This window comes from Nesoenas mayeri, assembly GCF_963082525.1.
Source record: "Nesoenas mayeri genome assembly, chromosome: 4".
Lineage (NCBI taxonomy): Eukaryota > Metazoa > Chordata > Aves > Columbiformes > Columbidae > Nesoenas > Nesoenas mayeri.
Window position 1 is genome coordinate 71,275,301 of NC_137540.1, and position 15,581 is coordinate 71,290,881.

Consider the following 15,581-nt stretch of genomic DNA (forward strand, 5'->3'; position numbering starts at 1 on the left):
CAGCGGGAGCAGAGCGGCGGAACCACCGCTGCTGAGCGCACCCGCGCAGCGCCATGCGGAGCACGCCGCTGGCGGAGGGCGAGCCCTGGCCGCGCCTCTGCGCCGCCGAGCTGGGGGGGCTGCGGCGGCTGCGGCGCAAACACGGCTGCAAAAGTTTCCGCGTGGAGCTCAAAGTGCTGAACGGGAGGCGGACGGGGCTCCGCGCTGCCCCACCGCCACCACCGCCACCACCACCCCCTCCCGCCGCCTCCGCTCCGCCGCCCGCCTGGGAGCCGCGCAGCTCCGCGCTCGGCGCCGCCGCCAGCGCCTTCCCCGCCGCGCCGCCGCCCCCCGCCGCCCGCCCGCCGCCGCCGCCGCCGCCGCCCGCCGCCTCCCCGCGCCCGCGGCCGGGTGAGGCGTCCGGTGTCTCTCCGGAGATCAAAGCCCTGCAGCAGACGCGGCGGCTGTTGGCCAACGCCCGGGAGCGGACCCGCGTCCACACCATCAGCGCCGCCTTCGAGGCGCTGCGGAAGCAGGTACCTGCCGCCGGCCGGGGCACCGCGGGCGGGCTGCGGGAGGGGTGATGCTGGCGCCGGGCATCGCTCTGCAAATTCCTGCCTCCCCACCACCCGCCGTTCGGCTTTTCCCGGGGGGTGCTGATGGGTGCGCGGGGAGAGCGGCCGCTCCGCCGTGTGCTTGAGGCCAGGGGAGGTTAAAGGCAGGAGCCTGGGGTGGCCGGCTGACAGAAGGGGAAGTCGGTTCAAAATGCCTGGAAGTACCAACCCTAGAACTATGCTAACAATCAAGATAAATAAATAAGGGCTTTTAATTTGCTTGCAGTTAGAAACTTTGGACATTTTTTTTTTTTTCTCACAGAGAATCACATGGAGGGAAAAATATGAAACAAACTGAGAAAGCTCTCCGAGTGAAAACAGAGGGTGGAGAGAGGCACTTGGCCAAGCTGCGGGCTGGGGTGATGCTCGTGTACCGAGAGCACGTGTCCTCGCTAGCTCTCCTGCTGGCGTGGGCTGCCCCAGAGGGACCACTAGGAATTTGAGCAGCAATGTGCTCCCGTTGACTTGTGTAGGGTGACTGACCACTCGGAACCCTTGGGGTTCCTGCAGACACCTCGGAAACTTTCTGTGTGCCCCATGTCTGCCAGGGTTAGGCGAGTTAAGTTGTGGTCCCCTGCCAGGGTGCTTCCCGTGATCTTTACCGGTAGCATGTGCTTCAAGTGTGTACAGTGCCAGGCTCTCTTGTTGAGATGTCTTGGAAGTCCTTGTGGTCTTCTGTGAAAGATAATAGATAATGGACAAAATACCTCCATCACCTCCCCAACATGTGGAAGGCGGGGAGAGATCCAGAGAAGCTGCAAAGTTCTTTTATCTTCCCCACAAGGATAAATCAGTGCCCTGGCCCCTTTTCTCAGCCCTATCCTTCCCTCTGTGTGTAGACACCCTGTAACAGCTCACTGATAGACAAAGATGTGCTGTCACACTGTGCAAGCCCAGCTGTCCCAGCTTTTCTGCCTTTCTGGTAAATGCTGATGGGAATATTCCAGGTGTGTAGGAAGGAGGAGATGCACAAGGCTTGAAGGGCTGTGAGCTGCAGATGAGTCTGATCGTGAGAGATGCTGAGCTTCGCCTCTCCAAAGCCGGTCCCTCCAGTGGGAGCAGCATGGTCTCCTTGCAGGGGGGCTCACACACCCAGGCTTTTCACTGTCGTCTTTTAGACATTATTTATCAGAGCCATTCCCCAAGTGTGCTTGCTTTAAGACTCAATCATGTTTCGAGCTTAGCAGAGCTTTCCTCGTCCCCGTCTCTTGCATGATGCCTGCAGTCCTTCTCAATGACCACCGTCTGTTGGGTAGCTGCACCCCAACAGTTAATCCTTGCCCATTACCCACTTCTGCAAACAGACTTCCAGCCTCAGCCTCGATAGGAAGCGCAGGCTAAGGCTGGGGCTATATGTCAGGAGAGAACTCCTGAGCATCTAAACATGAGCCTTTTTAATCACCACGTGGTGGTGGGATCTGACAGCTTCTGTTATAATCACAGTAATCCAGTGTGTGCTGGATGCTGTCCCTCCGGTGCTGAGGCACCACCCCTTGTAAATGCAAACTCCAGACTTGATATATTACGTTTCTATAAGCTGCTTCCATATCTCGGTTGTTTGGCAACTGTGTGTAACGCACTTGGAAGTGTCAGTCTAATTCTCCGTGGACAGACATCTACACCACCAAAACCGCAAGGGGAAGTAGCACTGATTTCCCAAATCACTGGCAATCTTGTTCTAGGCTGAGCCTCAAGCAGAAGTCAGGCAAGCAACAAATTAAAGCCGCACTCTTTTGGGAAATAGGCATCTCTTGAAAAGCCTCAGATTCCTGGCCTTGGCCCTGTCTCCATAAATCATTTCAGCCCTGGACTCAGCTGGGAGCGTAAAGAGCCTGGAGAACAAGTTGCTGTCCTCTCTTCCCCTGAAAGCCGGTCTCTGGGGTCAGCACGGGAATATACTGGCAGAGCTGTATTCAGTCTGCAGAGAGAAAGACATCATTCTCTGGGAAATGTTTGCTGCGAGGTTTTCCTAGCGATTTGCTGAGGGGTGGGCTGGCTGTCCCGACCATCATTGGATGACATTTGGATTCATTTCTCGCTGGGCTGCCAACCGCGTGCTTGGTGCCATACATGACATCAGGTGACAGTCAGCTTCATTGCACATACGCACGGCGCTGGCTTGTCACTCAAATCATTCACACCGGTGCCGGTGGCAGGTTTTTGAGGAGCAGTTCGGATCAGAAGAGAGGATGTTGCTTTCCATGACGTCTCGGTCAGCAGGAAGCAAGAGTATGGAGAGATGCATTGTAGAGGTAAACGCTATAGGGAGGCTTTCTCAGTATTCAGGAAGTATTTGAGAAGCAATTGGACATCACCATCAGACACATGGTGTGAATTCTGGGGTTGTCCTATGCAGAGACAGCAGTTGGACTTGTGGGTCCCTTCCAGCTTAGGACATTCCATGATTCTATGATTCTTGTCTGGAGTAAGCACTGTGTTTGCTCATCCCTAATTGCAGGAGGCAATCCCTGTGTGCCATTAGCCACAGGCCTCGGTTTACTTCTTGTTCCTTGAGTATTCTTCTGTAACCTCCTTGTCATCATGTGTCAGGCTCTTAAGCAGCTGGGAGGCTTCTCCTGAGGCACTGGATCCGATACCTCCGTGCAGACAGACAGGTGAGGAGCACAGGAGAGTGCCCTGCTTGCATGCCCCATACTCCTTCTTTGGGTTGGATGCTGGATGTGGAGCCTCTGGAAGCAGGAACCCCACAAAGCCACCAGCACCCACATGGGCATCCCCTTCTCCATCCTGTTTGGATGCGTGGGGCCAGAGATGCCCATCCTCATGGCATGCATGGATAAAACCCCAATGCTTGCAGGATTAGGCCCATCACAGCCATGCTGTAGGGAGCCCATCCATGCCTGGTGATGAAGAGGAGGAGGAGGAAGGGGAAGCCATGCCTCTCTGCAGGATGCCCTCCCCAGCTTGGAAGGCGAGCAACTGATGTGCACCATGCTGTGCAGATGGGCTGACGGTGGCATCCCCGCGATCTGCAGCTGGGGACATATGGCACACATGTTTCAGCTTGTGTCCGCCAGCTCTCCAGATGGCAGGAAGGGGTGGGGTGTTTTTTCCCCAGTTCTTGGTGGAGGAAGAGCTGACCACAGGCGTTTCACACAAGGAGAGACTGATCTCGCCATGTCCCTGAGCACTTAGCTGTCTCCAGCTCGCCTCCAAAGCCAGAGCCCCTTCAGAGGTGGGATGCAGATGGGCAGCTGCTGGCTCGGGAAGCTGCCAGCTGTTGGGAGAGATGTGGAATTGCTGTTGTGCTCAGCTATGGTGTCGAGGCCACCAGGAGCAAAGATCTCTCTTTCTCTGCATCAAGCTGCTTATTTCACTATAAGGACATAACACTGAAGTGGGACTGAAGAGTAGATGCTCCTGAGATGGAGCTTCTTCCCCTGAGTCTTGACACTTATGATCTCCAGCTGCTCAGTCTGGAAGGGATTTCCTTCCCCCGAGTTCCCCAAGCATCTTTTGTCCGAGTGATCTTTCCACTGACAGTGGGCTCCTGAGGCTAACAGCGTAATTCCCAGTGGAAGACACTCTCCTGCTCTAAACCACTTTGAGATAGTAGAGATACTTCTGCTATGCTTTGCTCTCCCTCTGCTGCTGCCTCTTTGGGCACTACTGGGTGCTGCTCCTGTCCCCATGGCTGGGGCTGATCTCCTGCCCTTGACTACCCTGGCAGGTGCTGACTGGTGGATTCTTGCACTGCTCCATCTGCCCCAGGACCCCCCATAAGTGACACAATGGGTTGTCAGTTCTGTCCTTTTTCTCTCTCTGCTATTGTGGGTGGTCAACAAACCCAAACATCTCTGATGCAGCCAGAGATGCAGCACTGAGTTCACAAGAAACTGAGGTCATCCCTTCCTTCATCTGAAGTGTCCTTGAGCTGGTGGATGTTCCAGTTTGTGAAGCAGTGCAGCCATTCGGAGGAGACAAGATGAGACAACACCACTGCTCTTCTTCAGAGCAACTACTATCCAGACCAGACCACAGTTGCCAGCAACACTGGCTCTTTTTTTTTTGTCTGCAAATTCCTTTTGGCAGCAAGGTTCTCTTACCCCACCACATCCCAAGTGTGCAACTGAACCATCTTAAGGTTTGTTACAGCACGGACTTAGCCACCAGGTTTGCTCCTGGAGGCCTTGGCCAGGAGGAGACAGTGCTCTCCACCATTAGGCTGCAGCAGCACCCATGCAAACCAACTCCCACCAGCATATTGCATTTGCAGGAGTTGCAATCAAGCTTCTCAGCTGTGCTGACAGACCCTAAGGTGGCAGCAAACTCTCCCTCCATGGACGGAGACAACCACTGCAGCCTACTTGATCTTGAGCCTGCCTAGGCTTGCACATCTGGTTAGTCTCTGGAGCACTGCTGTCCAGCTCCTCCTCAAGAAAGCAACGCGTCGAGCCACAGCGAGCTAGAGTCCGCACCGGGAGCAAATGTGTCCACAGACATTTAGTTTCCCTGGAAGTATATTGGCTTTTTTCTAAATCTTTTCACCACTATGTTACCAGGGTGCTCTCTGCCTTTGCAGCTGACAGCCTCACTCTCTGCGCTCATGTGGGTTCTGGAGATATTTTAGGGTTTTATAGGGCTTTTTAGCTGCTGGAGTGGAGATTTTTTTGCCCCCCACTAACATCCTTTCACTTTTTTGCTGCCAGCATGCACGTGGCTGCTGTGGCTTGTTGTTAAATCGTTGCAGAAAAGACCCCGCTCGCTCCCGTCGAGAGCGTGGTGGGACATGAGGAGCGGCAGCCTCAGGGCCATGGGAGGAGGTTGCATTGCTGCAGGGTGGCATGGGGGCAAGCTGTCTGCAGGGCTTTGAAGGGACAAGCCAGGACTAAGTGCAGGCAGGGCCTGAGGCTTGAGCAGTGCCTTAGTGACAATCCAGCAGAGGATGAGACTATTCTGAGGATGCATCATTACGCTCATCCTCTCTGTGTGTCATCCCAAAGGCGGCTGTGGTTTGTCACCTCTGCAGGCGGGACACCGTATGTGACCAGCGTCGCTGGCCTGTCCTCACTGCGTGGTGGGCAGGCTGAGAGCTTTTACTCCATCACCTGCTGACACCTCCCAGCCCTATTCCCAGTGATTCATCCCCACCATGGTCCCACCAGCAGGAAACACTAAGGCGCCTTAAAACCCAGCTCCTGAAGACAATCATCGAGCTCCCTGGGGGTGACAGCCAGGCCGGGGAGAGTTGGCTCTGCTCCATGGTGGCAGTTGGAGAGGTGCCACTGGGCTTCGGGAGAGCTGGAGCATCCTCCAGACATTGCTCACAACATGCGGTGCCACCACCGCGCATTGTCATCGAACAGCACCACGTTAACTGGAGCATCTCGGTGGTTTCAGCCCATCCCGAGTGACGCTTATGGTTATTTAGAGCCTAGTTCGGGCAGAGTGGAGTGGCACTGTGGTTTAACAGCTAAGGAGAATGACAAAATACTGGCCTGAAGCAACGCAAGGGGAGAGAAAATAGGGGAGAAACCATACACAAGGACAAAAATCCTGAAAACAATGACCGTGTGTCACCAGGAACAGGGTTTGTTTGCTTCCTTGGCTGCTGGTTTTATCCTCTGCTACAAATCCCACTCCTGTCTGGAGGTATTTGCTGTGCCTGCTGCAGCCACCCCAAGTTAACCTCTGTGTTTTCTCATGACTCCTGCTGAAATCAGAGTAAAGAGTCTGCTTTTCTCCAGCAGGATTTGAATTCAGCCTCAGCTCCCTGCCTTAATCCGCTCTCAAATTCCTCTCCAGGCTGCAGTCCCCATAGTGTGGAGGTACAAAACTTGTGGCAGAGCCCCTGGGACTCTTTGTTCACTACCTGCCATAACTTTAGGTCCATGCCATGTATGTTCACAAAGTGATATATCCCACCCTGGTTCTCCCTGTGCCAGGCAGGGATGCAGGGATGTGAGCAGAGCCACGCGTGTGCTCCTCGCAGCTGGGCTTGGGGCAACTCCTGGCTCTAAGCAGCAATAGCAGTGGAACACCCCATGGTGTCCCACAGTGGCTGGTGACTAAAGAATCACCGAGGCCACGCTGGGGCTGGTGTAATGCCACTAGCTCCGGTGGAGCTTATTTTCCTCTTCCCCAGGTGAATTGGACCCATTAGACCTCAGAGATGGAGAGGATAGCTACTAGTGTAACCCAAGAAAGGGAAACTACAGCTCTTGGGGGTAACTCCTCCTAGAGGAGATTTTCTTTGTCCAATGTCCCAGGGATTTATTTTGTGATACCCTGGTAGTCTTCTGCATAGTTATTATTTTGAGAGTTGGTTCAAAGTGCCTACAATAAGAAGTTTGCTGCTGCCCAGAAATGTAATATATTTCGTGCATGATGCTGTGGGTGTGTGTTATGTGTCCTGAGGATGTGCAGGAGGCTTTGAGGGTACAAAACATCCGGGGATAGTGCAGGAGGACTGTCCAAAATGGAGCAGAGCCAGAACCCAGGGCAGCATCAGCCAGACTGCTGTTTGGAAGGGATCCCCGGGGTGAACTCACCCAGCACCACACCTAGGTTTTGTTTGGAGGAAGCCAATTCATTCACTCCAAGGAGTGAACTCATGTTTTTGCAATGTGAGCGATGGGGGAGCCAGGAGCTGGGAGGGAACCGGGAGCTGGGTTATTTGACAGCATGGACCCACCCGAGAGTCAAAGGCGCCTCGGTCGAGACGTTGTGCTCCCGCCTGCATGATGCTGCTTTTGTTCTCGTTGGCTTTTTTAAGTTAGGTTTGGTCTCTGGCTGGATGCTTGGCTGCCTGTGGGAAGGCAGGGATGAGGATTTCTTTCAAGCTGCTGTGATTGCTTTGCTAGCCTGGGGCTCCCCGGTCCCCACCACCGCAGCCTGGTGGCAGGGAAACAAGAGCCTCCCACGCCTATGGGATGAAGTAGCTGCCCATCGCTGGCTGGAATAGAGCTCTGTGGAGCATCTGACACCATGACACCCACAGATCAGGCCCTTCTCCAAAAGCACTGCCCTGAGGACCATGCCATTTACCCACAAAGCAGGATCAGGCCTTGCTAGGTTCAAAGCAGTGCTGTGCTGCCCTAAATCACAGAATCACAAACTGGTTGGGGTTGGAAGGGACATCTGGAGATCATCCAGTCCAACCCACCTGCTAAAGCAGGTTCACCAGAGCAGATCACACAGGAAGGTGTCCAGGCGGGTTTGAATGTCTGCAGAGAAGGAGACTCCACAGCCTCTCTGGGCAGCCTGGTCCAGGGCTCCGGCACCTCAAAGTAAAGAAGTTTCTTTCTCTTCAGATGGACCCTCCTGTGATTCAGTCTGTGCCCATTGCCCCTCATCCTGTCGTTGGGCACCAGTGAAAAGGGTCCGGTCCATCTTCTTGACACCCAGGTCCAGTTCAGTGTAGTGAGCAACACTGGCATGGAGGAGGCATCAGCAGAAGCTGCTGTTGTGCCATGGGCAGGAGGAGAGGTATTAATATTTGGGAAGCAGGGCCATGCGTCAGGCTCTGCTGCTGCACTTGGGAGTCATCTTGCAGGCAGCAAAGCCGCTCATCTGGTAGCTGCAAGTTGCTTCATGGCTCTGAGCCATGGGCCATGGTTCTCCTGGGTCCTAAGTTCAGGCATTCCATGGAAGCTGTCTGCTTCCATGGTGCCATTACTGCAGTTGCCACATCCACTCAATGATAACCAACTGCACTGAAGGCAGGACTGTGAAGGGATGTCCCAGCAATGCTTGCAGACTCGTCCATCATCATTGTCCCACCTGGGATGTTAGGAGGACTCAGGACGTATAGCTGTCAAGAGCAAGGTAGGGATGCTGAGTCCCTTGCTGGTGAACCTGAACACACCAACTAGTCCATCAACCAACGGGTCCCCCAAAAAGTAGGAGGACACGTATGTGTTCACCTCCACCCTGGAAATGAGTAGAAACAAAAAGGCTGGTTCCAAACCTTTCTCAAACACACTCCACAATGTAACATACCTTGAAAACAAGTGATGATCATCTGGACAAGGCTTTCAGCTCATTAAGGCTGTTACTCATAGAATGGTTTGGGTTGGAAGAGACCCTTAAAGATCATCTAGTCCAACCCCCCACTACGGACAGAGACATCTTTCACTAGATCAGGTCACCCAAAGACCTGTCTAGCCTGACCTTGAACGCTTCTGATGATGAGGCATCCACAACTTCTCTCTTCCTCCCAGTAGCTCCACAGACACCAGCTCTGGAGATACCTCAGGATGGTGAGAGAGGTTTGCCCTGCTCTCAGCGGTCCTGCTGCACCAACCTGCCACCTTTCTCCCGAGATGCCTTAACCCTGGGAAACATCTGACTCACCCCAGGGTGGAAGGAGGGATGTACAAGAGCCAGAACTATTAAGCACTGGACATTTATATGAACCTTCTGGAAATATTTTTGGCAGGAGGCGCAGCACAAACAATGAGATGGTGCAGTTGCACTGCATGTTCGGATGTGGGGAAGAAGCAGCCAAATGCTCTCCTGGGGGGAGGACCCTGATGTGTTTTATCTCCCAGCATAAAAATAAAACAGATGAATTAGCAGGCAGGTAAATTCAGCAGCTTATTATGGCATGTTGTGGAGAACTGAGCTGTCAGGAGGGCTTAGCTTACACTTCATCGCAAACATGGATGTTTCTCTGCCTCAGAACCATCCCTTCCTCCCTGCTGTGCCCAGAGGTCCCGATTCTGCCCTGTGTGAGCATCATGTGGAGGGAATCTGTGCAAGCTTGTGCTGTTACATTCCATTTCTAGCATGATAACAGTGAGATCTGGACCCACAGCACCTGACGCCTTTCTTCCTTCCAGCGTTTTCATGCAGTGTAGGAGCAGAGTGGACTTGGCTTTTCACACGTTATCTGTACAGGTCCAGAGAATGTTTATAGAAAATACACCTTATTAATGAGGACAGAGCTACCTGGCCACAAGCTCAGTGATGTGAACTGGCTGAAGTCCATAGGATGCTCCTGGTTGTTCTCCGCAGATGCGTTGTGGTGAACATGCCTGGCGTCCTTGTATGTAGGGGTGGTTATTGTACCCTCCCATGCATCTTTTTCTCAAGTTGTTCCCCAACCTCATCCTGCAGTCTCCTTTCCTTTTGTGCCCTGGGTGAGAATCAACCCCAAGAGCATGTATTTGGTGGATGACAGTGACCCTCCGGGGAGCTGCAGCAATGTTCTGCCTTCCCTAAGAGGACTGGCTGCGGGCCCAGCACTGCTCCAGTCAAGGTCACAGCAGATTTCCCATAGACATCAAAGGGAGCATCTTCGGTCTTCCAAGGGCGCTGCCTCTGAATCACAGACGTCAAGGATGGAAGAGACCTGTTGGGTCACATCCTGTCCTATTTTCCTGCCAAAGAAAGGCTCTCCTGCACAGGAATACGTCTCGAGAGTGTGCATCTTGCGTTGCTTCAGCCCCTGCCAGCCTGGGGATCACTGATAAGACCCATGAGACTCTGTAGAGCCCTTCGCAGACACAACCAACAAACATCCTCTGGTCAAAGCCCTGGTTCCTGCTGGTCCCAGCCCACCGCCGTGCTGGTCTTCCAAAGCCGAGGATGGGGCCAGTATCTTTTCTTTCTAGCTGCATTCCTTGGGATTGGTGTGAAATTTCAGTTGCAGTTCCTTTCTCATTATTTTTAATCACTGCAAATATTGCAGGCAAGACGCTGAGCTGCACTGCCGCTCGCCAGAAATCAGTGAGGTCAGATAAGGGAAATATTTTCATTAACTGCATGGGAACTTGAGCTCTCCTCTGGTTCCTCTGTGGCTCTGAGCAGACCTTCTCAGCTCTCATCCTCACAGCTTTCCCACCAAAGCTGTTTGACTCAGGTATGATGAGCAAGAAGGTAGCAGAAGGAAAGGGCTTGGTGCTCAGCAGGAGCACGATAGATGCCCGTTCGCATTGCACCCTGCCGAAAATCTGTGTAGCACAGACCCCATGGGAGCTGCAAGGGTTACACCAGCATCAGGCATTTTTCCCACTTCTAAAACACTTGCTTTGTTTTGGGTTGAATTTTGGAGATTTCTGGGCATCCAGGTGTGTCACCCTTCACTCCAGCTTGTTCAAATCTGTCCCCTTTTCCCTGCTGGCTTTATGTTAAAGAAGGGATAAAACCAAAGTTCACTTTCTTCTCCGCCACTGTTTGGGCAAGCTTTGGATCTGGACCTGAACTAAGTGGCTCATTCCTCTCTCAATTTCCCATGTTTAATTCAAAAGGAAACATTAAAATGGCAGGAGCTGAGCCAAGACAGGGAGGGTTCCTACAAAACAGTTATTCTAACACCGTTACCATGGCAAAAACTCTTATCTCCTCATGTTGGTGCTCCGCACCCATCACGGTGGGATCTGAGCTGCACAAGGTGAACCTCTTCCCCTGGACACATGGAGAGGCTCCAGTTTGGACTTTGCTGCAGCATGTGGCAACAGTGTTGTGTAATCCCAGTCGAGGGTTTTGTCAACTCTGTTAGCACTGAGATCTTTCTTGGAATTTGTAGCAAACATGTCCTACAAAACAGTTTGGGGATTTTTTTTGTTTCTTTTTTTCAATAATAAAAAAAACAACAACACAAAAGAGAGCAAAACAGATGAGGAAAAAAGACATTACCCTGCCTTCTTGTGTTGTAACTGGACAGCGTCTATGTGTCAGCCTCAAAGATTTCGTCGTCTATTTTCCTTCCACTTGGTTGAACTTCCTCCTTGCTCTAATTCTGAAATTATTCCCACATTTCACTGAATCCTCCCATTTTAGTTTCCATCTTACTTTGGTCTTTCATGCTGCTGTTTGGTCTGTGATCACTGTTCTTCTTACATCAGTGGACAAAGAGACTTGGGTGTTTCTGCTGCCCCAAGCTCTTGCTTTCAAAATGACTCTGGGCACCAGGTATTATGGTCTGAGGGCATAATGCTGGCAAAGAACTGAAGGCCATGATTTAGAGAGAGATTTTGTCAGGCAAAAATAGGCCCTTTGTGCCACCAGACTCCAGCCATTTCCAGCTCTGCCTCTGATCTGCTCTGGAGCAATGGGGACAACACTTAGCCTTGCCCTTTCCTCAACTTCCAGCTTTGCAAAGAGGGTCTTACAGGGTGTATCTGGAATCCTGTGGGACACCTAGTGCTATTTGCAGCAGGAGGGACATGGAAGCGGCTTTGTCTCTTTTGGGTTTGTGTTACCAGCAGAGAAGCATCTGTTTCGTCCAGCTGCCACTGGAGGTCAATGCGCTGGATATTCCCAGATAATAGGTTTCTTGCCTCCTCAGGGGTATTAGTAACAGATGATGTGTATAGAACAAGGCCCTTTGAAGCTTGTAGCTTGCTTCAGGAGCACTTGGATATTGCTAAGCATCTCAGCTCTATCATACAAGGGTCCCATAGACTAAAATTGTGACTGTTTGAGCTGTGCTGCTCAGCGTGCTCATAAATAACCTGGAAAGGTGGGTGAGCAGTGAGGTAGGAAGTTGGTTGGCAATACTGCAGCAGAACATACAGATATTTGCTAAAGGCATCAAGGATAAGAACTACAGAGAAACCTTATGACTTTTTACACTGAGGATGGTGAAACACTGGCCCAGGATGCCCAGAGAGGTGGTGGATGAACCATCCCTGGAGACATCCCAGGCCAGGCTGGACAGGAACAACTTGATCTGGGTGCAGATGTCCCTGCTCATGGCAGGGGTGGTGCTGGATGAGCTTTGAAGGTCCTTTCCAACCCAAACTATTTTATGACTTTGAGTGACTAGGTAATAATACGGCAGATTATATACAATGTAGATAAAGTGAAGTAATGTTAATGGGAAAAACCATACCAGATTCCACATACAAAATGATAGACGTTGAGCTGACCATAATCTCAGATGAGAGAGACCTCAGGGTTTCTGTAGATGGTTCAATGGAAATCTCAGGTCAGTGCCTGGTAGTGGTGACAAATCAAATCAGGAGTGATCAGAAAAGGAATATTAAGCAAAACAGAGAACACCAACATCTGTTAGATAAATACACAAGAGCACCCACAACATGAATACTTTGTGTTGTTCTGGTCCTTCCAGCTCCAAAAGGACATGTAGGATCAGGAAACATTCAGGAAACAGCAGCAAGGGTGATCAGAGTGATGGGATGGCTTCCACACAACATCAGCTAAGGAGGTTTGGTCTTTTGCTTCTGGAAAACAGGCAGAAGAGGTGATGGAGGGCTGAAAATGTGATTCACAGAGGAAATGAATAAAGATGCATTGTCCTCTGGTACAAAAACTGGGGAACCTCAAGTGAAGACCCTGGGAGCTAAGTTCAAAACGATCAAAAGAAGAACCGTGTTATATATAATGGATAGAAAACTAAAAGGATGTTGCTGGTGCTAAAAGTTGAAAGGGGTTCAGCTTACCAGGCCCATAGAGAAAAAGATCCATCATGGGTCGGTAAATACGGAGGAGGCAAGTCTAGCTCAGGTCATGGATCTGATGTTAGTTGGCAGAATACTTGGGGAAATCCTATATATGCCTGAGCTGCTTGGCTCCTCCCTTGGCATCTGCATATGGCCACTGTGGAGTTCGTGAAGGGGTGAACCCATCTTACCTTATGTAAATGCAGGGACATCTCTCCAGGGATGAGCCTGGCTTTGTGTCTCTGTGGAGAAAAGAGAAGCTGGGGCATGAGCATGGCAAGAAGCATTAAAAAATCTCCAATCCTAAGCAGAGCGTGACACCCTAGACGGATGAGGAGGGTGGAGGCTGATGGTAGAGGGACATTGAGGCATTCTGGTGATTGCTGTGGTATGAAAACATAGATTGACAGGCGGTCAGACAGCCCTAGTGGCTAGGATGGATATCAGATGGCTCCATTTTCCCATAAGCAGTAGAGTGTTGTGCATTAAAAGCTGGAAGACCTTTAGCAATTTTGAAAAGTAGTGAAAAAATTTGCAGACTACTACCTATCGAACTTAGAAAAGGATCTCTCATTAAGATGGACACGTCAAAGTTGTGCGCCTAACATTGAGCACATACGTAGTGTTTTGCTGGATTGCTATTGACAAGCAATCTTCTGAAGCAAGAAATGCATAGAGTTCAGTTATTTAGACACATGCTGTTTAGTTTGAATTGTCTGAATGTCTCGCATTACACTAGAAATCTTCAAGGGTAAAGAAATAAACTGCATAAGATACGTCCAGAGCCCTGAGCCAGGCTCTGGTTCATTCTCTTCTGAGAGGTGAGATACCATGATGGGGTGTTGCAGCAGGTAGGAATTACTGCCTCCAGGTCCTGTTCCTACAACAGCATCGTGGTTTTGCGTGGGCTAGAAGTCATGATCAATGCTGTTTGTGTGCAAAAACACCCGGTTGCGATATAGTTGCTCATACCCTCCTTATTGCCTTATTCTGCAAGACCTGCAATGGCATTGGAGCTACTGGCAGGGTGTAAGTTACTCAAGATGAGCAGCTGGGTGGCATGGGGGTTGCAGATTTTGGAGAAAAATGGGGCATGCAGGCAGCGAACCGAGCAACAGACAGACATCCCAGGCCGTATCCTGCCGTCGTGTTTTAAGCAGAACAACCCCGCTGAAATCAAGAGGCTTCGTGCTGCTTCCATCCCCGTGGAGATCAGCGGGGGAGTTCTTCTTAAAAACCTGTTGGGACCATATGGCCTTTTATCGCTAGAGTTCCTATTTATGTTAAAAACCGCTAAGAAAATAGCCTACAGTTGTTTTGTCATGCTTCAAGCAAGTTATTTTGTTTATCTGGCCTAATTTTTTTTCTTTTCCCTGTTACCCTTTCTAGGTTCCCTGCTATTCTTATGGTCAAAAGTTGTCCAAACTGGCCATCTTGAGAATAGCCTGTAACTATATCCTTTCCCTGGCCAGACTAGCAGACCTGGATTACAGCGCTGACCACAGTAACATGAGCTTCTCTGAATGCGTGGAGCAGTGCACTAGGACCTTACAAGCAGAAGGAAGATCTAAAAAAAGGAAGGTATGTTACAGCCTCCCCACGCTGCCCCCCAAACAATGTTAAAAGTTACAAAAGGAGAAAAAAAGAAATCCAAAGCTTTTTCCTTCTTTTTTCAACTTCTTGCAATTTTTCTGATTTTTTTTTACCCCTTGCCTTTCTGTCTTGTTTTTTTCTCCTTCATCTGTCTGATCTTGTAATAACCGCATTCCTCCCTAATCAAAAGCTTTTCTCTCCTTCTGGTCCTCCGCACCGGGCTCTTCCTCTCGTTAGTCGCCCATCGTGTGTTTTAACACGAGCATGATCCTATTAGAGTCATCTCGGGGCTGTTATTTGTTAAACCAAACCAACCTCGAGTCGCCTTTTGGAGCCCATAAAACACGGTCGCCTGCCTGTGTTTTCTGTTTTGTTTAATTTAACACTTATCTCCAAGAAAAATCACCCGACAACAACAAGGGAAAAAGAAAAAGTAGCTAATGGAGACGTTGTATGTATAAACACATTAGTAAGATGTATGACCTGAAGGACGTGTGGGTATCTTGAGGAAACAACGTTAAATCTAATTACGCCTTGCATTCCTTTAGGTTACTTAACACTGAACCAATTAGGTGAAATCATCATCAAGCGGCGGGAGGAGGAAGCCGAGCGTTCTGCCAGTTTTCCTCTCAGAGAGTGACATGGGTGAATTAAAAGGGTGATTGATGTCTTTGTTCGGGCTTTTATGACAAAAAGAGTTTTGTAAACTCAAATTGAACTTCCCCCTGCTTTGCGAGCTCGCTTGTCAGGCGGGATAATAAATCAGTGGGATTTTAATGGATGAATGGGCAGCTAAGCCGGGGAGCAGGCTCCTTCCCCGGTGTCGTTAAGATCTGCCTCCAATTCGGGCAGGTTTCCTCGCTTTTCCTCCTCTTTAGCCCAACAAATCATCCTGCAGAAATTCAGTTTATAAATAAACACAATAGCACACTCCCCGTCGCTTCCTCTCGCTGTCACGGGCCGTATTTATGCCCTGGGAGCAGCAGTGCCAGGCGGGGACACAGCACCGCTCACCCACCTCTGA

At 50.7% G+C, this 15,581-nt stretch overlaps 1 protein-coding gene across 1 annotated transcript; it reads left to right on the top strand.

The window, feature by feature from the left end:
- Window positions 1–53: 53 nt before the first annotated feature.
- ATOH8 (atonal bHLH transcription factor 8) lies at window positions 54–15,114 on the top strand (the record flags this gene model as incomplete). Its single annotated transcript, XM_080343871.1, has 3 exons — window positions 54–515; window positions 14,354–14,545; window positions 15,106–15,114. The coding sequence occupies 3 exons, from the start codon at window positions 54–56 to the stop codon at window positions 15,112–15,114; spliced, it is 663 nt and encodes a 220-aa protein (XP_080199997.1).
- Between the last annotated feature and the right edge of the window lie 467 nt (window positions 15,115–15,581).